Here is a 26947-nt window from a genome sequence, read left to right on the forward strand (position 1 = left end):
CTTTGACCGTATTGCCCGCAAATGGAGTCCCGATATTTCGATTGAAGGTGAGACTCGACCTCAGATTACAGGTGTTTGTTCTCTGACGGTGCTTAATTTTCATTTAGCTAATCGCTGATTAATAACTAAGAATAACTAATGAACAATAATATCTTTCGATTCAGAAGCTTAAGCTAATTATCCAGATTATCATCTAAGAAATTTGCATGAAATATATCTTATATTTCAAAATTTAGGAAAATCTTGAATTTACTTTCAAAAAAAGTGATTCGTTCGCCGGCGCTAGTGCCGCCGTCTATCGCCAACAATGTTTACGACGCATATTTGGATCTGAACAAAATTTGTGAGTAAAAGTTAAGAAAATTAAACTTTTTCTGATTGTCATATTAGCAGTTTGATTACACAGTATATATCTAACAACATTGTGCATCATTAGATATCGAGAACTGTGCGACCAACTGTAGTTAACTCGTAAAAATCACAGTTAGAATTGAAATTTGCTTAGTCTGTGTTTAAATCGATTGATGACATGACGAGTTGTTGCAAGTGATCTTTTTCGTTCTTAAGAAGATATTTCGTAGCGCTTGAAAACGAAGAAAGCTACCAAGCATCATGGCCGATTCAGACGCTGTCACTTTAGTAAGTAAACATATCTGATACAGAATTTGAATTCCATGTCTTCTTCCAATCTAGTTAGTTACCTTATCGAATCGTTGGTGGTAAGCTTTTTATAATCGGATCAAAATATACCAACGAAAATATCCGATCGTGAAACTAAACCACAGACAGGTTACCGACTACTTCCAATCCATGACCATGATGGCCGTGTTCTGATTCCACTGTGTCCATCTGACTGTTGCCCTTTCTTACTCGTCTCATGTTACTTTCATTGACGTTTTAGTTAGACTGCGGACCCCAAATTAACTAACTAATAAAAATTATGAATTACATAAACAAATTTCTGAAGTTTTCTGAAACTCCACTGAAGTAGATCTTTGACTAAATAACTGTAATTCATTTCATTCAGGCTACAATAACGTATTATTGTCGTGAGAAATATTATCACCACATGCAGAATGCAGCTTTAGACGGATTACGCAAGTATGGCAATGATCCTATTCTGAAATTCTTCAATGCGTATTCCATGGTTCTTATCGGAGGAGGTTCGTATTGATTTTATTTGTAAATCTTTGTATAGAATAATTATATTTTATTTACGCTATTCCTATTTTTGTAATAGCATACCAGGCAAGATTTTATTATTTAAGAAAAATTAAGATGAAATTTACACATCTTATAACAAGCCCTCGTCCCGGTTGCTCAAAGTCGTCATTTAAATCCAAAAGGGATCTTGAATCTTAAGACTGGTCTCGAGTTATCTGATGGATACTGGTCTTACATCTTAACTACGCCCTGGTTTCTAATTAGTAGATTCTGTTATTGATTTTGTTTTTTTTTTCTTTGTTTAGATAACTTACAAGAAGGAATGCGAGAGTTGGAACTTCTAAAAGATAAAATAGATGTGAATCTTTGTTCATTGATGGCTTTGATAATAGCGCATAAAAAATGTAAAACCGTTGGTAAGTTCTGATCCCACAGATGTGGAATCGGTTCCACACTTCTGTACCTGGACCCACATAGTTAATTTTCAAATACTAAAAATCTAATATTGTAAACTTCTAATCGAAAACCAGGGCCGTGAATGATTAGAAATAAATGTTTTATTTTACAGATTCTGAAAGCGTGCAGCAATTAGAGACAAAATTAAAAGATCAAAGAAAACAAGCTGGTGATAAAGTAAGGAATGTCGCTATCTAGAACTATTCATCTATAAACGACCTGTATCCAGGGGCGGATCTAGGGGTGAATCTGAGGGTCTTCTCTGTATTCGAGGGGCATACCTAAAAGAAAAGGGCACTGATAACACGCCGAGCGCAGCGCGGAGGTTAACACTGCTTCAGCGCGAAGCCCTTCCGGGGGTCTGAGGTCTCGCCAGAAAAATTTTGAGATTCCAGCGCTGATTTGAAGCCATTTCCTGCATTATGAATCATGAAATTGTTTTGCGAGCAAAATTTATTGAGGGCACTTAGAAATTTTAGAATAATCTGTTAAATATGATGGTTAATCTGTTAAATATGATGGTTAATCTGTTAAATATGATGGTTAATCTGTTAAATATGATGGTTAATCTGTTAAATATGATGGTTAATCTGTTAAATATGATGGTTAATCTGTTAAATATGATGTTTGATTTTAGGGTTTATATTTTGCTGGTTTATTCCTGTTTCTATGTGGACGGTACGACAAGGCTCGAGAGTACGTCGATCGCATGTTGAAAATTAACACAACTAAAGAGGTAAAAAAGTAGAAAAACTATGACTCAGTTTCACAGTTCTTAATCTAAATTTGAATGAATTACAGTTGAACTCGCTGAAGTCACTATATATGGGAAGACATTTATTTTGGTAATGGATTCATTAGAATTGAATTTGGTAATATAACAACTTCGCAACTTACACTTAGTAAATTGAATTAGAAATAGAAATTTAGACTCAAAAATAGAGATGACTTCAGTAACGTGACGACTTATCCAAATGATGACTTACACTTAGTAAATTGAATTAGAAATAGAAATTGAGACTAAAAAATAGAGATGACTTCAATAATGTGACGACTTATCCAAATGATGACTTATACCCAGTAAATTGAATTAGAAATAGAAATTGAGACTCAAAAATAGAGATGACTTCAGTAATGTGACGATTTATCCAAATGATGACTTACACTTAGTGAATTGAATTAGAAATAGAAATTTAGACTCAAAAATAGAGATGACTTCAGTAATGTGACGACTTATCCAAATGATGACTTATACCCAGTAAATTGAATTAGAAATAGAAATTGAGACTCAAAAATAGAGATGACTTCAGTAATGTGACGACTTATCCAAATGATGACTTATACCCAGTAAATTGAATTAGAAATAGAAATTGAGACTCAAAAATAGAGATGACTTCAGTAATGTGACGACTTATCCAAATGATGAATTACACTTAGTAAATTGAATTAGAAATACATGAATTTAGCCTCAAAAAAGAAAGATGACTTCAGTAATGTGAAGACTTATCCAAATGATGAATTACACTTAGTAAATTGAATTAGAAATACATGAATTGAGACTCAAAAAAGAAAGATGACTTCAGTAATGTGACGACTTATCGATATTAGTTTAGAACTTTAGAACTGTGAGTCTACCTCTAAATTTCTGCTGATTTATTTCAATCTGTTTGAATTTCTGTTTATGTTTATTTCAGGGTTTAATTATAAAAGGTTGGATCGATTTATTCTGTGGTCGCGACGCGTATGCTAAAAAATCTGTCAAATATTTCGACGATGCAATGAAGTAAGTAATTAATTGTGAACCCCAGGGTCCAGTTCCACAGAGTAAAAATTTGACCCTGAGTTAACTCATTGGAAATGAACTAATTTTAACTCTTAACTGTGGAACTAGGTCCAGATGAATGTTATTTCTGTGTGTACAGGGCCTTACTGAATTTTTGGCATGTTGTTGTTGCTGATGTTGACGAGTGACATAAGGAACCTCTTGATAAAGAAACTGCCCTCAGTGAGGATATCTTTAAAAACTAATCAGGGAATGTTTGGAAAAGGGTCAGGAAAATCAAGAATTCTAGATTCTCTGATCCGTTAGAACTATGTATTAACCCTTTCAGTGCGTCTACACCGCAGTGCGGTGTACGAATCAGTGGTGGATTTTGCTGGTACACCACACTGCGGTGTATTGTTTAATTAGTTATTACTAATTATCTCTCTTGAAAGATGGCAGCACCTGTCAAACATAGTGTACCGCGCCAGGGTGTAGACGCACTATAGTGCTATTCCCGTTATTCAACACACTAGGGTGGAATTTTTCAGAATTTTCAAATTATCTTCAGCACTATTGGGTATTAATTAGCCAGCACTGAAAGGGTTAAGTGAACTGGGCTAGCTGTACCCAGGGTAAGGGAGTGCGGGTACACTTCGCTTTCTAAGGGTTTTGTTGCTATTGTGTTAATGTTCGACTGATTTATACGTTATAATGTGTTTGATAGTAGGAGTGAAGAAGGAAGGTAAGAATTATGTTGTTCTTCAGCTTCAGTAGTCTTTCTAGCATCATCCGTAATTCCAGCTTTGTGTTATTAAAACTAATGTTGAATACATACATTAACTGCTTCATTGAAGTTAATTGCATAATTGCAGTTTAGTTGATTCTATTAAAATGTAGGTAGATTTAACATTTTAAAGCCCTATTGCGTTTATTGTGAATTTTTTCACTTTTCCTCACACTCACCTTACTGAAAGTGCTAGGCATCATTATGCAAGGGCTACGCAACACAATAATAGTCAGACATGAATTGGCTACTATCTGTCACGGTGACCAAAATATAACAACTCATTGCTTTGAATTTGCTGCGTTCCAAAAATTTTACATTCCTGATAATGAAAGTAGTTTACTAAAAATACTTAATTCATTAAAACATGAAATTGCGTAAAAGCTGACTCGAATTGAATCTCTGTTTCTCAGAAAGCTCAGTGCACACAATTTCAATATTTAATATGAGGACAAAATTCAGTATTCCTGAAGATGACTATTAGGATAAAGTAACAATGTTGAATAGTCTACACTAGCTGAAAGGAAACATTTCAGACTCTTATTATTCTCATTGTGAACATCATGTTTACAGAATGATACAGAATGTTTCACTAATGGTTATGATAATGTTTTATTTTATTTTTATTTTTTTGTTTTATTTTATTTTTCAGTCAGGACGGAGTTAAAGAGATCGACGCGTTGTTGGGTAAAGCCAGATTCTTCATGATGCGTCATAATTTCAGCGGCGCCCTCGAGTTCGTCAATCAAGTCATCGTAGCTTTCCCGACGTTTATCCCGGGATTCATCGAAAAAATGAGGCTGCAATTAGCCGTACAGGATTGGGAACAGACTATAGACGTAACGCATAGGTATGATCTTTATTTCGTTCATTTGAAATATTTGTTAAATTTGATGGATTGTAATATTTGTTAAATTTGATGTATTGTAATATTTGTTTTATTTGATGGATTGTAATATTTGTTAAATTTGATGGATTTTGTAATATTTGTTTTATTTGATGGATTGTTATATTTGTTAAATTTGATGGATTGTAATATTTGTTAAATTTGATGGATTGTAATATTTGTTTTATTTGATGGATTGTTATATTTGTTAAATTTGATGGATTGTAATATTTGTTAAATTTGATGGATTGTAATATCTGTTTTATTTGATATTATCTTCAGGGCGTTGAGTTTAGATTCTCACTGTTTGGAGGCGATACGTTTTCAGATTTTGAATTTGATTTGTCGCGATGGTAACTATCAGGAGGCGGCGTCGCGTCTGGGCGATCTGTTACAACTAATGGATCGAGTTGAACCGAAAAATGCTGATAAATTCTACGAATTATCGAGAGGATTTTGTAGAATTGTAAGTTACTCGACACTTGCTGTACTCATTTACTCATTCCTTTTCATGTCTGGTGTATGTAGTGTATTTTCAATTGAAAATGTCTCAGATGAAGCACTGAACACATGTGAAGTGTGGACGATCAGTTTCTGAAAGTGCGCTGATAAAATGTCTGGTGTTTGTAGTTCATTTTCATTTAGAAATGTCTCACGTTAACTACTGAACACATGTGAAGTGTGGACGATCAGTTTTTGAAAGTGTGCTGATAAAATGTCTAATATCTGGTGTTTGTAGTTCATTTTCAATTAAAAATGTCTCAGGTGAAGCACTGAACACATGTGAAGTGTGGACGATTAGTTTTTGAAAGTGTGCTGATAAAATGTCTAATATCTGGTGTTTGTAGTTCATTTTCAATTAAAAATGTCTCAGGTGAAGCACTGAACACATGTGAAGTGTGGACGATTAGTTTTTGAAAGTGTGCTGATAAAATGTCTAATATCTGGTGTTTGTAGTTCATTTTCAATTAAAAATGTCTCAGGTGAAGTACTGAATTTGCTTGCGGCCTGGTTTGCTCCAGACTGAAGGGTTCAGTGTCCACGCAGCAGATCAATAACGTTGTAAATTCTAATGAATCTGTTATTTTTTCAGGCGAGTAGAAATACCGGTATCTTACAGCAGACGTATTTTATGGCTGAACGAGCAGTCGGCCTCGATTCAACGAACGCTGAATATGTTAATGAGCTCGGGTATGAACTATTGTTACAAGGTCGCGTGAAGGACGCGATGAAATGTTATAAAAACGCGATGAAATTGGATGAGACGAGCGTCGCTGCGTTGACAGGTAAAGATTAACAATCATAACCGTTACGCTCTCAAGTCAAGTACTCTGACTTGAGCGGAGTCTACTGTATCATCCAACTCAGATATCACTCTCAAGTCAAAAGATCAGACTTGAGCGGAGTCTACTGTATCATCCAACTCAGATATCACTCTCAAGTCAAAAGATCCGACTTGAGCTGAGTCTTAAAACTCAGATATTGCTCTAAATCAGACCAATTTAGTCCCTAAAGACTTTACTTAAGTGGAGTGTACTGTCTCAGTGCCCAGTGATGTTTATTTTGAATATTTCAGGTATAATTCATTGTCAGTTATTAGAGGATCAATTAGAGGACGCGGCTCAACAATTAGAATTCTTAAACGAAATTCAACAAAGCATCGGAAAAACATCGGTAGAGATTGAAATCCTCAATTCTTTGATAGTTTACTTGGCGACTCACATTTTGAAGTTCCGATCTTTGATTGTTTCAGGAATTGATGTATCTCAGCGCCGTGCTCGCTCGTAAACGTAATCAAGATCCGCAAATAGTTCTACAGAATCTCGATGAAGCGATTGAAACACATTTCATCGGTATCAAGGTAAAAACACTACTAAACAATTCATTATACCTGTAGCCTCTCCCCCTCTCATTCATTATACCTGTAGTAGCTGTCAATCAAGCCTCTCCCCCTCTCATTCATTATACCTGTAGCCCCTCCCCCTCTCAGACATGTGCTGCCTGTGATTCTTACAAAACTGATTGAAGACTTCACTAGTTTTTCCTGTCTGGACGCAAGGCATTGAAATGAATTATATTTTTACCTGAAAATTTAGAGACTTCATGCACAGTTGTCTGAGGGTGAGGCATAAATTGATAGAAGAGAGAAAACCTAAATATTTGTGATGATTTATTTTTACAGGATTTACCGCTGGGGCCGGATTATTACATGTATTTGAATCCTGATTTTCTACTACAAGTAATTAATGAGTATTTGATGTACGCGCCGCAGCAGGTCGAGAGTCAACAGAATCAGGGAAACCCGGTACTGAAACGATGTACGCAGATATTAGAACCATTGAATCGCGCTGTACCCGGAATGTTAGAGGGTCTCTATCTGATGGCTAAAATCAAATATATTTCTGGTAAGAATTATTGTATTTTCTGTTTTGGACCTTGTACAGGTATGAATCTACATTCACAGACATTCACTATTGTAAGTGTGAAGTGTGGACGATTAGTTTTTGAAAATGTGCTGATAAAATGTCTAAAATCCGATGTTTGTAGTTCAATTTTAACTCATAATGGGGAGATAGAAGTGTGGATGCTCAGTTTTTGAAAGTGAGCTGATAGAATGTTTAATGCCGGGACGCAGTTCCACTGTTGTTTGTTAAGTTTGATTCTGAAGTTTGGAATAGTTGATAACAAATGTTTGTTTAAATCATCAACTGTAGAATTGGATCCTTGTGTTTGTAGTTAATGTTCAATTAGAAGTCTCAAAGTCTCAGCGAGATTCAAGGTTCGGTGCTGCATTGAAATCTTTAGTGCAGAGTTTAGGCTGTAGATTGATACCTGGGCCCAGTTTCACAAAAAAGTTGAACTCAAACTTTTGGTGTAATCGCTATTGGTTTCTTCATTTCTTCAATGAGGACAACTATTCAAATTTAACCGTTTTAGATGTAAACTTTTTCGTGAAACTGGGCCCCGTTTTAGTTCGTTTCGTATTTTGATTTGTTTATTTATTTAAATGATTTATTTATTTTCAGGTAATATGGACGCGTCTCAAAGTATCCTGGAACATTGTCTGGACGTCGATCCGTCGATGGCGATGGTTCATTTATTACTCGCTCAGATATTACTAGAGAAAGGCAAATATCAACAGGCGGATCAATCGTTAGAAATGGGATTGAGTCATCGATTCGAGGTTCGCGAACATCCGCTTTATCACTTGATTAAAGCTCGTATACAGAAAAAAATGAACGAAAACGAGGAAGCAGTGAAAACTCTTCAGAGCGCGATGAGTTTACCGGGAGTTCGTAAACGAGGTGAATATAAGTAGAGAGTTTGAACTCGTAGTGAACGCATTCGAGGGTCCTGTTTCATGAGAATGTTTTAGCTTAAAACGGTTTAGGTTTAAGTAACCGCCATGAGAAAAATCCCGCAATAAATCAGCCATTGATGCAAAGTTTTTGATTAAGAAGTCTAGATATTTGACATCACTAAAACATTACTCAAATATATGAACTTTTTACTCAAGAACTTTACACCTGTGCTTGAATTACTGTGGGATTTCTCTTGTATTCATCTTATACAGATAATAAGTATCTTCTCGACTTATTATGAAGTAACCAGCAGTAATCAAACCCCAAACGTTTGAGTTAAAACTTTTTCGCGAAGCCGGACCCAGTTTGACAAATGTCGAAGACGAATATAGTTTTAACAACTTGTTGTTATGTTGTTTATAGCTATGCGTCCAGTTCAAAGAAAACCAGGTCGACAACAGTTAGATATCAGCACGAACGACAGAGTATCGGTGTTCCTCGAACTCGCTGATGCTCATAGACTTTGTAATGAACAGGTTTGTCATCAAATTTATAATATCTTCTCGGTTTCACTGTTCTCTCTTCGGTTGCAATATGACTGTTTTGGGTGACAGCATTGGTAATGAACTAATTTCTAGTGTTCCCTTTCATAAAAGGTTTTAAGCTTAAAATCAATGAGTTTGAATTGTTAACGCTGAAAACATGAATTTACTGACTGCAATTAAACCAAAAATATGAGAGTTAAACTTATTCGTGAAGCTGCATTCATCGGATTCAATTTTCTTCAGCACGAAGCTGTTAAAATCATGCAAGACGCGATCAGTGAATTCGAAGGAACTCCCGAGGAAATACGTATAACAATCGCCAACGCCGATATATCTATCGCCCACGGCGACGTAGATTCGGCTATTAATACGTTACGTAACGTACAACCGGGTCAGCCGTACTTCGTCCAGGCTCGTGAAAAAATGGCCGAAATTTATCTACAACATCGTAACGATAAACGACTGTACGCCGGCTGTTACAGGTTCGTTTCAATAATTCAAAATTCAAATCTAACCGATCGTTCTGTTGCGTTAACTGGTCTGATTTATTTGTATAGAGAATTAGTGGAGAAGAATCCTACACCTCATTCTTACCTGTTACTAGGAGACGCTTATATGGGAATACAGGAGGTATGTACAAATTATGACGTAATAATGTTTGTCAGAAATTGTGTCGGACACACTGAGATTATTGCAGGGTCCCTACGACTCCTTGATTCTTTTAAAACGCCTAAACCAAAAATATTTTTCAAGGTCCTTGAATATCCTTGAATTTTAGCAAAATGTCCATAAGTCCTTGAAAATTCCTTGAATTTTGAGAAATTGGCAATTAGGAAATTTCTAGGTTTAGGGTCTAGTTATTGTGCACAGATTCCATCGCATTGATTGGTTTACTAAGATAAACAGAACCGATTTAGAGGAGTCTACTGTAATTGGGATATGAACGTGATGCCGAAGCTTCCTCACAGTTTGAAATTGTTATCTATGAAAACTCATTGAAAAGTTTTTGAATTCTGGAATGACTGATCTGTAGGAGCCCTGTATTGTCATAACGTATATCCTCGTTACAAAAGTCTGTGAATTCTGGAATGACTGAACTGCAGGAGCCCTGTATTGTCATAACGTATATCCTCGTTACAAAAGTCTTTGAATTCTGGAATGACTGATCCGTAGGAGCCCTGTATTGTCATAACGTATATCCTCGTTACAAAAGTCTTTGAATTCTGGAATGACTGATCCGTAGGAGCCCTGTATTGTCATAACGTATATCTTCTGTGAATTCTGGAATGACTGATCTGCAGGAACCCTGTATTGTCATAACGTATATCCTCGTTACAAAAGTCTGTGAATTCTGGAATGACTGATCTATAGGAACCCTGTATTGTCATCATGTATATCCTCGTTACAAAAGTCTGTGAATTCTGAAATGACTGAACTGTAGGAGCCCTGTATTGTCATCATGTATATCCTCGTTACAAAAGTCTGTGAATTCTGGAATGACTGATCTGTAGGAGCCCTGTATTGTCATAACGTATATCCTCGTTACAAAAGTCTTTGAATTCTGGAATGACTGATCTGTAGGAGCCCTGTATTGTCATAACGTATATCCTCGTTACAAAAGTCTCTGAATTCTGGAATGACTGATCTGCAGGAATCCTGTATTGTCATCATGTATATATCCTTGTTATATACATTATCTATTTGTAGCCGGAGAAAGCAATCGAAGCGTATGAAGCTGCTTTAAAGAAGAATCCTCGCGATTCGTCTCTCGCTAGTAAAATGGGTCAAGCGTTGTTTAAAACTCATAATTACGGAAAAGCCATCAACTATTACGAGGCCGCGTTAAAATCAGGCAATCAATCTCACCTCAGGTCAGATAAATAAAATGAATAATCAGGCTTGATTTTGGCTGTATCCCAGTACTAGGGTGCTAGAACTTTTTGTTTGAATACTAAAAATTGGAATAAAACTATCCCGGCAGGATTCAAGAAATGTCAGATTTCACCGTAAGAAGATGTTTAATCCAATTCTTTCTTGTGTTTTCTTAATTAGAAATTTAGATTAAAGGAGTAAACTGGGATATTAATCATTGATGCTGCATGATACCGACAATTTGTATCCTGAGAAAATACTCCCTAAAATTTGATGCCATAAATCAAGCCTCGGGCCGGGATTTTACAATTTAGACTCAAGAGCTGATTGTTTATTGATTGTATTTGTGTGTGTGATGTTTACAGATATGATCTCGCCGACCTGTTACTGAAATTACGACAGTACGAAAAAGCTGAAAAAGTTCTCAAACAAGCAATTGAACAAGATGATTTAGGTACAAATCTATTCATGTTTACTGAAGCTGTGTCTTTTTAATCCAAATTTGTATTTCTAATTCAATTTACTAAGTCATCATTTGGATAAGTCGTCACATTACTGAAGTCATCTCTATTTTTAAGCCCTATTTTTGAGTCTCAATTTGTATTTCTAATTCAATTTACTAAGTGTAAGTCATCATTTGGATAAGTCGTCACATTACTGAAGTCATCTCTATTTTTAAGTCTCAATTTGTATTTCTAATTCAATTTACTAAGTGTAAGTCATCATTTGGATAAGTCGTCACATTACTGAAGTCATCTCTATTTTTGAGTCTCAATTTGTATTGCTAATTCAATTTACTAAGTGTAAATCATCAGCGTAATGATCTTGGTCACAACTACAATGATTTAACTGATTTAGACTGTGTAAACTGCCTCCCCCCACAGTCCCAGCTGTGTAAGATGTTTCCTATGATGACATTATTTTCCTTGTATGAGATAAGATCCCATTTCAGACGACACCTGCTGGTCTGTCTCAGATCGCGCGTGTTTTCTATTTGGTCGAGATTATTAATGATATTTCTTACATCTCATTAGTTTAAGTCTGAGGAAAATCTAACATCTCAATAGATAAGAATCATAATAATGATTGCGAGTTGTTTCTTTGTTTCAATAATCGTTTTATTCGTTGATGAAACTTGTTTCTTTTTGCAATATTTTTGGGGTACATACCTTATTTAGGTCTTAACGTAACCCCTAGAATCGCAGAAGTGAGTTGAACCATCAAACTTAATGCAAGTTCCATACTTCTTTTACTCATGTTGAGAAAAGGGACTCGATTGAGTAAAATAGCAGTGATCGGCAGGGGTTGATAATGAGTTGTTTGTTTATTTTGTAGGCAGTGATCTTCAGGGTCTAATGCAGAAAACTCGATACTATGTGTTACTATCGAAGGTCTATCAGAAAGTTGGACGTGTGGATGAGGCGTTGACTAATCTGAATAAAGCGAGGGAAATGCAGTCCAGGTAGAATTTATTCACAGAAATGTAAACTGAAGGGAAGGCTGACTTCACAAAAATCTGCCTGTAATCTTCTGTTCAGCGTCCTCACCAGTTGCGATCAACAATAGATTTTCTAGACTGGTAACCGGCCTCTATTTCTAATAAGCATTTTTCATGATTGGTTAAAGTCTTTCAACTTAACCAAGTCTTGAAAATGCAATCCTCAATCCTCGCTGAGAAAATATCATCGAAAGTATTGCTGAGAAAATCTATTGTTTATTGATAAAGGTGAGGTTGCTGATCAGAACACAAGATTAGTAGACGTGTCTAGTGGGTTTTTGAAGAGTCGGCATTCCCTTCTTCATTTTACATTTCTATGTATTCTTCAACTGATTATTCCAGGGTTTAAACCCCTCTTTCTTTCTCTCTCACACTGTTATTTCAATCTTCTATCGTGAACAGAGTTTTAAAGAGAGTTCAAACCGAACAGCCGGACGCGGTCTCCTCGCAGAAACAGCTCGCTGCTGACATCTGTTGTCAAGTATCGGAACACGCTGCATCTCACAGGGAATATGATAAAGCCATCAAATCATATAAAGAGGCTTTGACTTATATGGAAAATGACAGCAAGGTAAAAACTGAATTATTCTATCAACTAGAATTAGAGGGACAGGAGTCTTTCACCAACTCTTACTCGGTATTTCATACCACCTCTTGGTAGAAGTTTACCATTCCCTTGTCTCTTACTGCAGTAAAGTTTTGAGTCTCAAAACATAACCTCATGAAAAGACTGAGTCTGCTCCACATTAGATTTCTGTATGAACTAGAATTAGAGGGCCAACAGTCTTTCACAAACTCTTACTCGGTATTTGATACCATCTCTTGGTAGGAGTTTACCAGTCACTTGTCTCTTACTGCAGTAAAGTTTTGAGTCTCAAAACATAACCTCATGAAAAGACTGAGTCTGCTCCACATAAGATTTCTGTATGAACTAGAAAAAGAGGGCCAACAGTCTTTCACAAACTCTTACTCGGTATTTGATACCACCTCTTGGTAGGAGTTTACCAGTCACTTGTCTCTTACTGCAGTAAAGTTGTGAGTCTCAAAACATAACCTCATGAAAAGACAGAGTCTGCTCCACATAAGATTTCTGTATGAACTAGGAAAAGAGGGCCAACGGTCTTTCACAAACTCTTACTCAGTATTCGATACCAAGTTGGGGTAGAATTTTCCAGTCTTAACTTCACACAGAGTCTACTGCTTACTCAGTATCTGACACCAACTCGGGGTACAATTTTACCAGTCTTAACTTTACTGCAATAAGAGACACAGAGTCTACTTGTGACAGAGTGTATGACAGCGTTCCTACTAGCTCAGCTAACGGGAATATACTCTTTAGCTCAGCGGTAGAGCGTCTGCCTTGGACGCCAGGCATCGAGAGTTCAAATCTCGGGAAGGACAGAAATTTCTTCCTGTTGCATACTGCTTACTCAGTTGCTGACACCAACTCAGGGTAGAAGTCCCTCATCTCTGACGTATTATCCCTCATTTCTGCAGTAAAGTTTTTAGTCTCAAGACTTTACTGCATGAAAAGAGAGAGTTAACTACTGTATTTGTAAGCTCTCTGATAAATGAATGTATTTATTTATAGATAATGTTAGAGTTGGCGAGATTGTATTTATTAACTGAAGATTTAGATTCGTGTCAGCATCAATGTATGACCCTACTGAAGGCCGATACCGAGAATGACGCCGCTACTGTGATGATGGCTGATTTAATGTTCCGTAAAAATGAGTACGATTCTGCGACGTTTCACTTTCAACAGTTATTAGAACGTAAACCAGGTCAGTTTCATCTGAGAGAGAAAACCATCAATCTTCATGAGAGAGGCGAAGTGGCCGAGTGGGTTAATCCGCCGGTCACTGACTGGTCTCGTCAATCCAGGATTTATGGGTTCAAACCCTGGTGGTGACAGAGTTTCTTGGTCGAAGGTTCTTCTCTGGTCTCTCCCCCATTGGGAAATGAAACATCGAACCCGCTTATAATGCCCTGCGTGGCGCTTAGCGGGTTGGGGGTGTTGAAAAAAAATCAATCTTTATCAATGATTGTATATTGATATGAAATCCCATGCTAAGAATAGGAGTCTGTAATGTTTCCTAGAGCGAGTAGTTAATTAGATCATTTAGTTTGTAACTGTTGTTATGCTGTATATAACGATACTCCCTAGTTCGTATCGTATCACCGCTACTTAATTAGTCTCTTAGTTTCTTACGTCTGGGGCTGGCTCCATAGTCATTCATGGCTTAGACTAAGACCAGTCTGGCTTAAACCAGTCTAAGACTCTCCTAGTTCTATAGCCAATCTAACAAATTAAGACCAGTCTTTAGGTTTCAGACCACTTTCGGACTTAAGTCTCGACTATGTAACTGGCCCCTGGATTGAATATAAACATATCTCATGATTTTGTAATAATCAAAGCTATAGTATTATTGCTCAAGATGATATAAGGATATAGTCGAAATGTTGAAATAGATGCTAGCTCATACAAAGAAATTTCATGATCTTTATATTGTTAGTTTAGGATTTTGCATAATCTGATCAAAACGTATTCAGAGTTCATTAATGATTGTTTGTATTTGAATAGATCACTATGAAGCGTTAGCCCGGTTAATTGATCTACTACGTCGAGCTGGTAAATTAGAAGATGCTCCCAGATTCCTCGAAACTGCTGAGAAAGCATCGAATAAAGCTCAAATTGAACCTGGATTTCAATATTCTAAAGGAATCTATGAATGGTACGTATTATTTATAGGGATTGACCCTATTATTTATTTGATTGGTAGATTTTGTTTGATCTTGTGTCCCTTACAACCCGACCACACCTGCTGGGAGCAAAATAGGGAGTTTGATTCTGAAATCAGAAATCAAAGTACAGATATAATAGTCGTAGAATTTACTACAATTCAGTGGTTGAATTTACAGATAATTTTGTTTAAGTCAAAGTTCATGATTGGAAATTTCGGTTGCGGTTCATGGAAAAATAAGGTAGAACTCCAGGGCTGGGTTTCATAGATGTGGAAGAAAAATAGTCCCTGGGAATATTTTGAAATTCGTCAGTTCTCATCGTTACTACGGTGGTTGTTACCCAGATTTAGGATTTATCCCTAGAGATAACTTCGATACTCAGTCTATGAAACCGGGTCCTGGTATTTTTTGGCTTAAAGCGGCGCCACCCTGTTATATATGCGTATATCTGTATTGCAGGCATTTAGGAAACCCTAACGCCGCGTTACGACATTTTAACAAAGCTCGTAAAGACACAGATTGGGGACAAAAAGCCGTGTTTAATATGATAGAAATCTGTCTGAATCCGGACAATGAAACGATCGGAGGAGAAGTTTTCGAATCTGTGGATAATGATTCGGGGTAAGATTACATTTCATTCTTCAATACAGCCTGGAACCTGCACAAACTCCAGATTACCACATGTGTTCAGTTCTTCACCCGAGACATTTTTTATTTAAAATGAACTACAAACACCAGACATTAGACATTTTATCAGCACAGTTTCAACTCTCATAAACTGATCGTCTACACTTCACATGTGTTCAGTTCTTCACCCGAGACATTTTTTATTTAAAATGAACTACAAACACCAGATATTAGACATTTTATCAGCGCGCTTTCAAAAACTGATCGTCCACACTTCACATATTGTGTTCAGTGCTTCATCTGAGACATTTCTAAATGAAAATGAACTACAAACACCAGACATTAGACATTTTATCAGCACATTTTCGAAAACTGATCGTCCACACTTCACATGTGTTCAGTGCTTCACCTGAGACATTTTCAATTGAAAATGAACTAGTAACATCTGATATTAGACATTTTATCAGCACAGTTTCAACTCTCAGAAACTGATCGTCCACACTTCACATGTGTTCAGTACTTCATCTGAGACATTGATATTTAGTTGAAAATGAACTACAAACACCAGACATTAGACATTTTATCAGCACATTTTCAAAACTGATCGTCCACACTTCACATGTGTTCAGTGCTTCATCTGAGACATTTTCAATTGAAAATGAACTAGTAACATCTGATATTAGACATTTTATCAGCACAGTTTCAACTCTCAGAAACTGATCCACACTTCACACTTCACATGTGTTCAGAACTTCACCCGTGACATTTTTAATTGAAAATGAGCTACGAACACCAGATATAAGACATTTTATCAGTACACTTTCAAAAACGTCCACACTTCACACTAAAACAGGGTGAATGACCGAAGGGCTGCAGATTGATCATTTTATAAGTATTTCTAACAGTTGAATTGAAATGTATATTTTGTAGAAGCGCAGCTGAAAAAGCCGATAGTGAACAATTAGCAGTTCGTACCGCTGATAAACTACTGAAAGAATTACGTATTAAACCGAGTGATATTCGTCCTAGATTACTCGAGAATATGATTCTAGTTGCTACAAAAAATAAAGCTAACGTTGAGAAAGCTTTATCTGCGTTTATGGAAATAGCGTCGACTGAGGTAAAAATACTGGATCTCTGTTCTAATTAGAATATTGAATCGAAACGTCAGAAATAAATCGAGTTTTCGTAATATATGAAAATTAACCGTCATTTGAGAGTTGTTGAAAACGAATTTTAACACGAAAAATTAATTCTGAAGATGACTCCAAGGATATAGCCGAAAAGCTGGATAAATCATAAGGAAAAAACAAACATTAGCTTAAGGAAACATCAAGGACTCGTATGAGATTTCATCTGATTACAACACGGACTCAGAGTGTGTTGATTAGTGTCTCATCAATGGATATCTAAACTGGGCCCACATTGTAATGACTAGTGTTACTTTTTGATTCAGAACTTTGTAAAAAAGAAAAACCTTAAAAAAATCGATGAAAAGTTAGGGAAATAAGTTGAGATTGTTAGATCATGCAGGTCTGTCTAATGAGTTGTCTATCTATCTATCTCTATATTTGTAGCGGGACCACGTAGGCGCGCTGTACGGAATGGCTACTGCTTACATGGTTCTCAAACAGGTTCCTCGCGCGCGTAATCAATTAAAACGAATCGCCAAAGTGAACTGGAACATGCAGGATGCCGAGGATTTAGAGAAAGGATGGCTCTTACTCGCCGATATTTATATTCAATCCGGGAAATACGATATGGCTCAGGATTTACTGAAACGATGTTTGCAACATAATCTAGTAAGTTTAGATGTTTCCTTCGTTTATCAGGGGTGCATGGAGTCTAGACAGTATTTTCGGTTTAGAGGGGCACCTAATAAAAGTATCTCCAGAGGTCCTGTGCTACTTTGGGGAACGTAGCCCCTCATGCCGCATACTATTGCCCTTCTTCGGGCCTCTGCCCTAAGTGATTTAGCCGATTTTCAACCCCCTTGCCACACCCCCTTCCATGTCCAGATTTACAGTCATCTGTCCAAGTTCTATTCAACATGGACAAATGTTGCTTCACGCAAAACCACGGTTTGATTATCGAAAAGAAAAATATCACTCAATGAGTTTTCAGTCATGAAATCATCAGGATAAACAGATATATGTCAGAATGTTCTATTATTCATTGGGACAAATATTCAAGTCCTCATTTCCGCAATTCTATAAGCATCATGTAAATTGGGAGAATTGAAGAGAAAATCCTTGGTCTTTATTTCACAAACATTCACTCGGTATTTATCATATTTGTGTTTTTTAGTCGTGTTGTAAAGCGTATGAATATATGGGATTCGTGATGGAGAAAGAACAGTCGTATAAAGACGCTGCTAAAAACTACGAGATGGCCTGGAAATATGGAAACAAGAATAATCCTGCTATCGGTAAATTTACATTCATCATTACCACAACCAGTTCCACAATGAGAGCAGTCTCATTATCACAACCAGTTCCACAATGAGAGCAGTCTCATTATCACAACCAGTTCCACAATGAGAGCAGTCTCATTATCACAACCAGTTCCACAATCGTGATATTTCAATAGAGCAGTCTCATTATCACAACCAGTTCCACAATCGTGATATTTCAATAGAGCAGTCTCGGTAGCTCTGTGAGATAAGGCGTCGTGGCGTTGCAAATGGTGCTAAAAATATTGATTCTAAATTTCAAACCTTTTTCACGGAGTCTTAACAGTAAAATTATCGTATTTTCACCGTTATCATGCACGGTACGAGATCAAAGTTAAAATCAAATAAACAATTGATGCGATCGGATTTCTATCAGATCAACGCGGAGTAGTCTCAGTAGCTCTGCGAGATAAGGCATGATGCTGTTGTATCCACTATCAGTGATGAGTGGGTTCGAATCCTGCTGGCTGCTTACAGTGTGCGGTCAACACTTCAAAGGTGGCCATCCCGTAGTGAGGTTAAATGAACAATCCAGTAGGGTTAGTCTTGGGAAGCCAAGATCCAAGCGACGAAAAGCCAAAACAAACAAAACTAAACCAAAAATCATTCAAATCGTTTTTTGGATCGTTCTGGATCCTGTATTCCTCTTATTGTTATTTATAAATTGTTTGATGATGTTTCAGGTTATAAATTGGGTTTTAATTATCTGAAGGCGAGAAGATTTACTGATGCTATCGATATTTGCCATCATGTAAGTAAAGTAGAACAGTCTCCTGATGAAGGTTCGGAAATATTTTCGTCGTTTTCAGTCTTTTAAATCAAGAGTCTGTTTTGTTATTTTGTAGGTTTTGGCGAGTCACGCTAATTATCCGAAAATACGTAAAGATATCTTGGATAAAGCACGAGCAAGTCTTAGAGTTTAGAATCTCCGTTCGTCACTGTCTGAAATATATGGATCAAATCCGTCCGAAACATTCCTGCCTATACAAACATGGTTCTTCCAGTAAGGGCAATTTACGGAATTCCGACTTTTCAAAAAGAAAGTTAAGGAATTTGAATTTTTGGTATCTTGTCGTTCTTGCTGGTGACACAAGTGGCATAAGGGACCTTTTGATCAGAAACAGCCCTCACCGAGGATATCTTACAATTTTATCGGGGAATTTTTGTCAAAGGTTGGGGAAACGAAATTCCCTTATCTGTTAGAACCCTGTACAAACCGTTGCGTAGATTTTTCTGTAAAGGCAAAATTTTCTTAATGTTTACTGCTCTCCAAAATTGTATCACTCGAGATGTTGAAAATATGACTGTTAACAAATATTTAAAAATATCAGTTTCTGGTTAATTCAATTAAACCAGATATTTATTATTTATTCTACATAAAATGAATTTTATAAATACATGTACTCAACTTTATTGTACAAAATATACAGATGGAATCATTTGAAAAATGTCTTCAATATTTCACTGAGTTGGAGATCACTGAGTAGATCACTGAGTTGGAAGTCACTGAGTAGATCACTGAGTTGGAAGTCACTGAGTAGGAGATCACTGAGTTGGAGATCACTGAGTCGGAGGTCACGAGTTGTAGGTCACTGAATCGGAGGATCGTTGATATTGTTGTCAGATGTTAATATCTCGACTGCAGTATCTGTTATTAATACAGTATGTTCAAACTGTGCCGATCGACTGTTATCCAATGAAACGGCCGTCCATCCGTCTGCTAGTATCTGATACTGTGGTGAACCTTCACTGAGAGCTGGTTCTATAATTACACATCAATGTGGATTACATCAGTGATTACGAGCGAGTACAGGGATCATTGATAAAGCAAAATTCAGCCAATTTTCAACCCCTATGTACTGCGAACCTTGCCCAACTGGACATGGGCAACTCGGGACTTAAACAAAATCTTTTTCTGTATTTCCTTTATCACATGTTTCCAATTCTTAAAACTCGGACTTTGTTAAATTCAGACCAAATTTGGTGGTCAGTTGGTCTGAGTTAGGTAAGGTTTATTGTACGCTATTTCACACTTCACATACTTTTAGCCTTGCTCCTATGTATGAAGCATAAGCATTACGAACATCAGGAGAAGTAGACATTCTTTGTCAGTCCCCTGATCGCGTACATACTTTACGAACGTCCCCTAAAGAGGATTCTGCCGGTACGGAAATATCTTACCGATTGTAAACGTCATTCCAGGCAACATGCGATTTGTTCGATCATTATCTGTGAGCGAAAGAGCACAAACTATTCATTTAACTGCGGCCTAAATCAGAGTTTGCAATCGAACATTTCAAATCTGTTCTTACCGACGTGGATAACATCAGGAGGACCGTGAAAATATTGTCCTATCCCGTGTCCGCACAGGTTCCCGATTACATTAAAACCATTTTCGGAAGCAATTTTACTGAAAAAATAGCATATTTTATCACAATTTTTCCCTGGTTTCATAACAAATTGGCAACTGGATCTAGTTTTACAATTGTGGGTCGAAATTTCTACTTCAAGATTTATGAAAAGATTTGACCCGATTTCGAATTTTGTACTTATTTTGAAATCAACAGAAATATGTGCGGTGTCTCACCTGACAGATCGACCAATCACGTTGAAGTATTCACCCGGGTCACATGAATCAATAGCTGCCATTAAACATTTCTCTGTCGTTTCGATCAGTTTTCGACCGTTTTCATCAACACTACCGACTTCATACGTAGCAGACGTATCGCCGTGGTAACCATTATAATACACCTGAAAACTTTTATTGGATATTTCAAATCAGTTTGAAATTTTGAATATTTCCGAACACGAATGATTTAGAATTTACCGTAAGATCGATGTTTATAATATCCCCGTCTCGTAATGCCCGACTGTCCGGTATCCCGTGACAACATACATTGTTGACGGACGTACAAACGGATTTCGGGAATCCGCGATATTTCAGCGGGGAGGGATACGCATTGTGACGGATACATTCCGTGTGAACAATTTCATCGATTTCATCAGTGGTAACACCGGCCTGAGTGGAAGAGAAGACAGAGTATGAGCTGATATTACTAGAGGGGCATTAAAACTAGTAGTGAAGTTTCAGATCTTTTTTTTCAATGCACAAAACTAAGTCAGCACGATTCTTCTGAATCCAAAAACGTTTTAAATCAATGAAATAATAAAATGCATGCAACTGAATTCAGAATCTATAAAGAAACGATCAATTTAAATTTTGACTTAAAGTAGTAGGCCTAGACCTTATTTCCATGACATTGAGCACAAAAAGAAAGAACTTATCAGCAGGACTTAAGCGACTAATCAGACCTTATCTCCACAAGTTTAAGAATTTGTCGTACTCGCTACAAACATTTCTAAAAATGAATTACCTGTATAAATTTAGCGGAATGATGAAGTACTTTTCGAGCTATCGCACACGCCTTTCTCATACAGCGAATCTGTTCCGCTGTTTTAATTTCTGGTTTCAACAATATTGGATAAGCTGCTGCTGCTGCTGCTGTGTTGTCAGTAGTTACAGCGTATGGGGGTAAGTTTATACGCCGCGGAACCGATAACGGCGAACTTACATCAGCTGGAACAACTATACTCGTTTTCTGTTTCCTGTAGACATAAACAATATAACTTAGAATTACAATGAGTTATAGAGCATAAGTTTAATAATTGAAATCAAAACCAGTGGCTCATAGTCGAAGTTTAGGGGGTCAGGGGGGTTGAGTAGCTGAGATGCTCCAATTGATAATTATCGCTACTTTATTGTACGTAATCATTACTATGTAGTTGTTGGGATATTGGAGCGTCTTAGTTTCTAAATACCCCAAACTTCAATATCCAGCCCCTGAGCCAAGGCTATGAGTTTGCTGGGACCAAGAATAATGGGGTGCTTATAACAGATATTGGCTAGGCATAATGAAGAGAATGGTGTAGTTTTCATTAAATTTGAATTAAGTAAGTTAAGCAGCCTAGATCTCGATCAGATCGAGGTCCGCCACAAAACAAATTGGCAATATTTCAGCGGTCATCCTGGAAGTAGCGTTGAGAACTGAATGGTGATCTCATTCATAACGGGCACTGACTTGAAATTCACCTGAATTTGAACATGTCGAACCATCCTGATTTGTGTCTGATTTGTTGAACCCATATCGATGTCGACAATGATTTCCTGCTGAACAGTGGCAGCGACAACGGAATCATGAGTTTCACCAAGGATCGACCTGTTACATAGATATATAGAGGATAGATACATTTATAACAGTCAAACACAGAAACACCTGCGTTCAAAAACACAATACAAGCAACACACGCACCTGTGACAGCTGCCGGTTTCATGGGCGCTGACATCTTCTTTCATTCTCACCTCCTATACAGAAAATTCCGTTAATTTGTTTCGCAGTGGCTGTATTAAAACTAGATTGAATACAGCCACGCATAAACAATTTGAACCGATGTGGCAGAATTCTGTTGGTTGATACAGATTAGGGCTCGAATCAGATACCCAGGTATCATATATTCACTATTCATCATGAAACTCAACGTGGTAATATATTTAAACTAATTAAACTTATCGGTTATAATCAAACTGTTCATTGTGTCGTATTTTATTCTCTGTCACTGGCTGTCCTTCTGTCGTGGCTGTCAAAAAGCTAATTAATCAAAAGATGAGTATGTTGAATTTTCAGGTCATCGATGCTGCAGCGATGTTTGTTTTTATGTTAGTTTTGTTGGTGACATTTTCATCCGCTGCGAAACTGAGTAAAGATGAAATATGTGGAGGTAATTGAAAGTTCCTATCCCACCCTCCTTACCCGCCTCCCTACCCGCCTCCCTTCCCGCCTCTCTACTGCAGTTTTGCGTTCAAGATTTTGTTAATTTCATGTTGAATATTTTGCAGCATGTTTGGCTCTCGTCGATGAAGTGAATAATGAAATAAAACAAGTCGATCCAAAAAAGATGATAAAAGTTGGAAGTTTTCGAGTTGACGGTCAGGGAAACCAACCACACGTCAGACAGGTGCGTATGAATAAACTATAGTATAATATTGCGCTCTTGCCTCAGATTTATACGACGGAAAGCATGCTAGCCAAGCAGAGTCCTGGGTTTATGATAATCCAAGTCAATTTGCTATGAGTCACGAGTCTTTACTGTAAGCACTTTCATTATTCAGGTGTTTAAATATCTGTATAATTTATTCAGGTTCCGTACGCGACGTCTGAAGAGAAACTTCACGAAGTAGTCGAACAATTGTGCGGAAAATTACACAACTACACGAAACATACACCAGAGGGCAGCAGTGAGTCTCTGTGTGTGAGATCAACATCGAGAGATTACACTTCATACAGAACTCTAGGAATTACAACCGATAGAGATCTAGGTTTACGATTAAAAAGAGCAGTAAGTTTCTAAAACCTCTTCTCAACTCTCTCTCCTGATTTTTGATATTTTGAAATAGAAGCTACAAGTTTCTCAAATTTCCCTCATGATTTTGATATTTCAATATAAGTTTCTCAAACCTCTCTTGATTTTTTGATATATTTTGAAATAACAATCTCTAAAATATCTCAAATCTCTATTGATATTTCGAAATAACAAGTTATATGTTTCTCAAATCTCAGTAGATTTGTTGATATATTTTGAAATAACAATCTCTCTAGAATATCTCAAATCTCTATCGATATTTCGAAATAACAAGTTATAGGTTTCTCAAATCTCTCTTGATTTGTTGATATATTTTGAAATAACAATCTCTCTAGAATATCTCAAATCTCTATCAATATTTCGAAATAACAAGTTATAAGTTTCTCAAATCTCTCTTGATTTGTTGATATATTTTGAAATAACAATCTCTCTAGAATATCTCAAATCTCTATTGATATTTCGAAATAACAAGTTATGTTTCTCAAATCTCTCTTGATTTGTTGATATATTTTGACATAATCTCTCTAGAATATCTCAAAATCTCTATTGATATTTCGAAATAACGAGTTATAAGTTTCTCAAATCTCTTCGCAAATTGATATAAGATCAAGATTGATGAATTGATCCAAATGTTTGTGATTTATTTCTAGTGTCAGGACATCGTCGATGATCACGAAGAAGAAATAATTACGATGTTCAATAAAAATGAAGAAGATATTGATTTAAAACTATGCAAAGATTTAGCTGGTACGTGTACGACCTCTTAGGACTCGACATTGGCTCACTACAATACAGGCAGAGATTGCAAAACCTGTTTATTTGACACTCATCAGCCAGAAATCATAGGATTTTTTCGAAAATACGAACACCGAAGTCGCTGTTGATTTGTTGATATATTTTGAAATAACAATCTCTCTAGGATATCTCAAATCTCTATTGATATTTTGAAATAACAAGTTATAAGTTTCTCAAATCCAGACAGAGATTAAAACCTGTTTATTTGACACTCATCAGCCAGAAATCATAACATTTCTTCAAAAATACCAAACACCGAAGTCGCGATCAGCTAATGGCCCTTGATGTGACTGCTTTATCCGAGAAAAGCTTTACTTTCCTTCTAGGACCTACCATCGAATTTTCTTAGCGTTCTTGATTCCTGATAATGAAAAATGATGATTATAAAAATCACTGATCTGCGTTTGTCTTATTTCAGGTGTTTGTTCAACGGAAACAGTTCAACAGAAACGTGAATTCCTCTCGAAAGAACCGCAGATGGTCGAACAAGCGAAACTAGAAGAAGAAAAAGAGAGAGTGAAAGAGGAAGCGGAGAGAAAAATACGAGAGGCTGAGGAAGAGAAGAAGAAGGCGGAAGAAGAGGCAGCGAAAAAAGAAGCCAAGAAGGAAAATGATGATGATGAGAAACAAAGTGAAAATGAAGATGATAAATCTACTGATGATGATAATAATGAAACTGATGCTAATAAGGATGAATTATGATGATTTTGATAAAAGCTTTAATTTTTAGACCATATCTGAATCGACTATGTGTAACTGTGACCAACTGTGTGAGAAACAATCTGTTATATTTATTCCATAATGAAGTACTTAATCTTCCCATTTACCAACGAGTTTATATTAAGTATAGAAATGGATTCAATTTAAGTTGAATTTTCTGCGAAATTCTTCATTTTGTGCTGTTAAAAACTATCGGTGTATTTTTACTATTCCATCCTGTGCCTTTATCTCTTAGCGACGAGTTAGATTTATTTGGGTTTTTTTAGAACCAAGTATTTTTGGTTGATCATTCCAAGTTGTAGCGACGATCAATTTATCGAATGTTTCTTCTTTTGGTGTTCTTTTTTTTTGAATGTATAAATTGCTGTTGCTGCGTATGATATGAATACATGATGAATTTTCGAACGAATAAATATTATTTATAGGAATTCAGTTTTTGGTCTCGATTTGTTTAGTAGAGTTGCAAGAATCGGTGGGTCTTAAGGAGGCATTCAGATCATGTTCAATCAGTATCAATTGACTGGGTTCGAACCTGGGTCACTATATCTAAGAGCGCTCCCTCATTCTGTAGCTCCCTAGATCCAGTGGTGCGCTCCCTCATTCTGTAGCTCTCTAGATCCAGTGGTCCCCTGTCATTCTGTACAAGCTCTCTAGATCCAGTGCCAGGGGCGGATTTAGGCCGTGTCGCCCGACACGGTCAGAATTTTAGAGTGCCTCTTTATTTTTCTCTGTATCAAAATTTGTTCTCTCAGAGATGCTCAGAAAGCTCTAAAATGATAGTAAAATTTCCAAAATTTTGCTGATATGCCTTTCTGCCCTAATCTAAGAATATATGCCCTTTTTATTGGTCACAACATGCCCCTGGATCCGCCCCCCCGAGTGCTTCCCTCATTCAGCAGGCCTGATCCAGACATCCACCATTTTAGTGTTGGACGATACATTTATTTCCACTAAGAAATGTCTCAGGTGAAGTTCTGTATACAGGTGAAGTTGGCGATTAAGAATGTGTTAGGGGTACGAGTTCCGTCCGAGCTAAAGGGTGGCAGGGTCCAGGCTGCACATTGATAGTGCTCATTGAGAATGACTGGATCTAGAACACACGCATCTGTAAAAACAAGGGGCAGTTGCACAGCTTAGACTTAAGACCAGTGTAAGCTCATTTTGGTTCTTTAACCGATCTAACAACAAGACCAGAGTAAACTCATTTTAATAACCAATAACCAATCCAACAAATTAAGACCAGTCGCAGCTCATTTTGGTTCTATAGCCACTCTAACAACTTCAGAAAAGTCCTAGTCACCAGTCGTAACTGGTTCCCTACAACGTGGAACGAAGGCTAGGTACTAGCCTAGAGAAGTCTTAGCTAATTTTGGTTTTTTACCAACTCAATAATTTTGGTTCTATCAACTTAATACCAGTCTAAGACCAACTTGGTTCTATAGCCTATCTAACAACCAAAGAGCAGTCTTAAGGCCACTTAAGTCACAACCTGTGCAACCTGGCCCAGGATCCAGCTTGAGAGGGGATCGTTGGATCCAAGCCTAGAGCGGAGGCAGAGTCCAGGCTGCAGGATCCAGTTCCATAGTTGTGAGTTAGATTTAACTTGAGTCAAAGTTAGTTCATTTTCAATGTTTTAACTCGACAGTCAAATCTTAACTCGCGACTGTGGAACCGGGCCCTGATTGCTACTGCATTCATCTAATCAGTGTATACTTGGTCATTAGCATTCTTAAATCTACAACAACTAACAGGTGAAAACTATAAAAGCATAGATTTTATTGAAAAAGATGCAATCAGCAAAACCAGTATTCGACTAAAAACTGGTTTAAAGAAAACTAAACAAAAACTCAAAATTCACAATTTGATTGGCATATATTATTTAATTAACTGTTTGATCAAACTCAACACAGCAAAATAC

The 26947-nt window shown here is 36.8% G+C and overlaps 3 protein-coding genes across 4 annotated transcripts; 2 read left to right on the forward strand and 1 right to left on the reverse strand.

Moving 5' to 3' along the window:
* Positions 1-309: 309 nt before the first annotated feature.
* LOC141906937 (tetratricopeptide repeat protein 21B-like) lies at positions 310-19526 on the forward strand. The gene is made up of 29 exons (XM_074796434.1): positions 310-343; positions 568-639; positions 1028-1163; positions 1470-1580; positions 1733-1797; positions 2258-2356; positions 3315-3403; positions 4822-5019; positions 5338-5521; positions 6149-6341; positions 6632-6729; positions 6809-6916; positions 7238-7460; positions 8082-8360; positions 8781-8893; positions 9146-9384; positions 9460-9532; positions 10610-10773; positions 11140-11228; positions 12110-12236; positions 12675-12843; positions 13864-14056; positions 14857-15007; positions 15477-15638; positions 16575-16764; positions 17222-17446; positions 17952-18072; positions 18780-18847; positions 18942-19526. The coding sequence occupies exons 2-29, from the start codon at positions 613-615 to the stop codon at positions 19017-19019; spliced, it is 3972 nt and encodes a 1323-aa protein (XP_074652535.1). The 5' UTR covers positions 310-343; positions 568-612; the 3' UTR covers positions 19020-19526.
* An 8-nt stretch (positions 19527-19534) lies between these two features.
* On the reverse strand, positions 19535-22439 carry LOC141906938 (methionine aminopeptidase 1D, mitochondrial-like). Its single transcript, XM_074796435.1, has 8 exons — positions 22407-22439; positions 22187-22313; positions 21471-21702; positions 20924-21115; positions 20684-20847; positions 20409-20506; positions 20278-20325; positions 19535-19858 (listed from the first exon to the last, which is right to left on the reverse strand). Exons 1-8 carry the CDS (start codon positions 22426-22428, stop codon positions 19686-19688), a joined length of 1056 nt encoding a protein of 351 aa, XP_074652536.1. The 5' UTR covers positions 22429-22439; the 3' UTR covers positions 19535-19685.
* A 109-nt stretch (positions 22440-22548) lies between these two features.
* Positions 22549-25447, forward strand: LOC141907333 (protein canopy homolog 2-like). Of its 2 annotated transcripts, none has more exons than XM_074796943.1 (6): positions 22549-22598; positions 22779-22872; positions 22991-23109; positions 23293-23490; positions 24165-24261; positions 24728-25447. In XM_074796943.1, exons 2-6 carry the CDS (start codon positions 22797-22799, stop codon positions 25009-25011), a joined length of 774 nt encoding a protein of 257 aa, XP_074653044.1. In that variant the 5' UTR covers positions 22549-22598; positions 22779-22796; the 3' UTR covers positions 25012-25447. The 2 variants fall into 2 exon arrangements, with proteins under 2 accessions (XP_074653044.1, XP_074653043.1); XM_074796942.1 differs by having other exon boundaries at positions 22556-22636.
* Positions 25448-26947: the final 1500 nt, after the last annotated feature.

The sequence above is a fragment of the Tubulanus polymorphus genome, chromosome 6 (genome assembly GCF_964204645.1).
Source record: "Tubulanus polymorphus chromosome 6, tnTubPoly1.2, whole genome shotgun sequence".
NCBI classification, from domain to species: domain Eukaryota; kingdom Metazoa; phylum Nemertea; class Palaeonemertea; order Tubulaniformes; family Tubulanidae; genus Tubulanus; species Tubulanus polymorphus.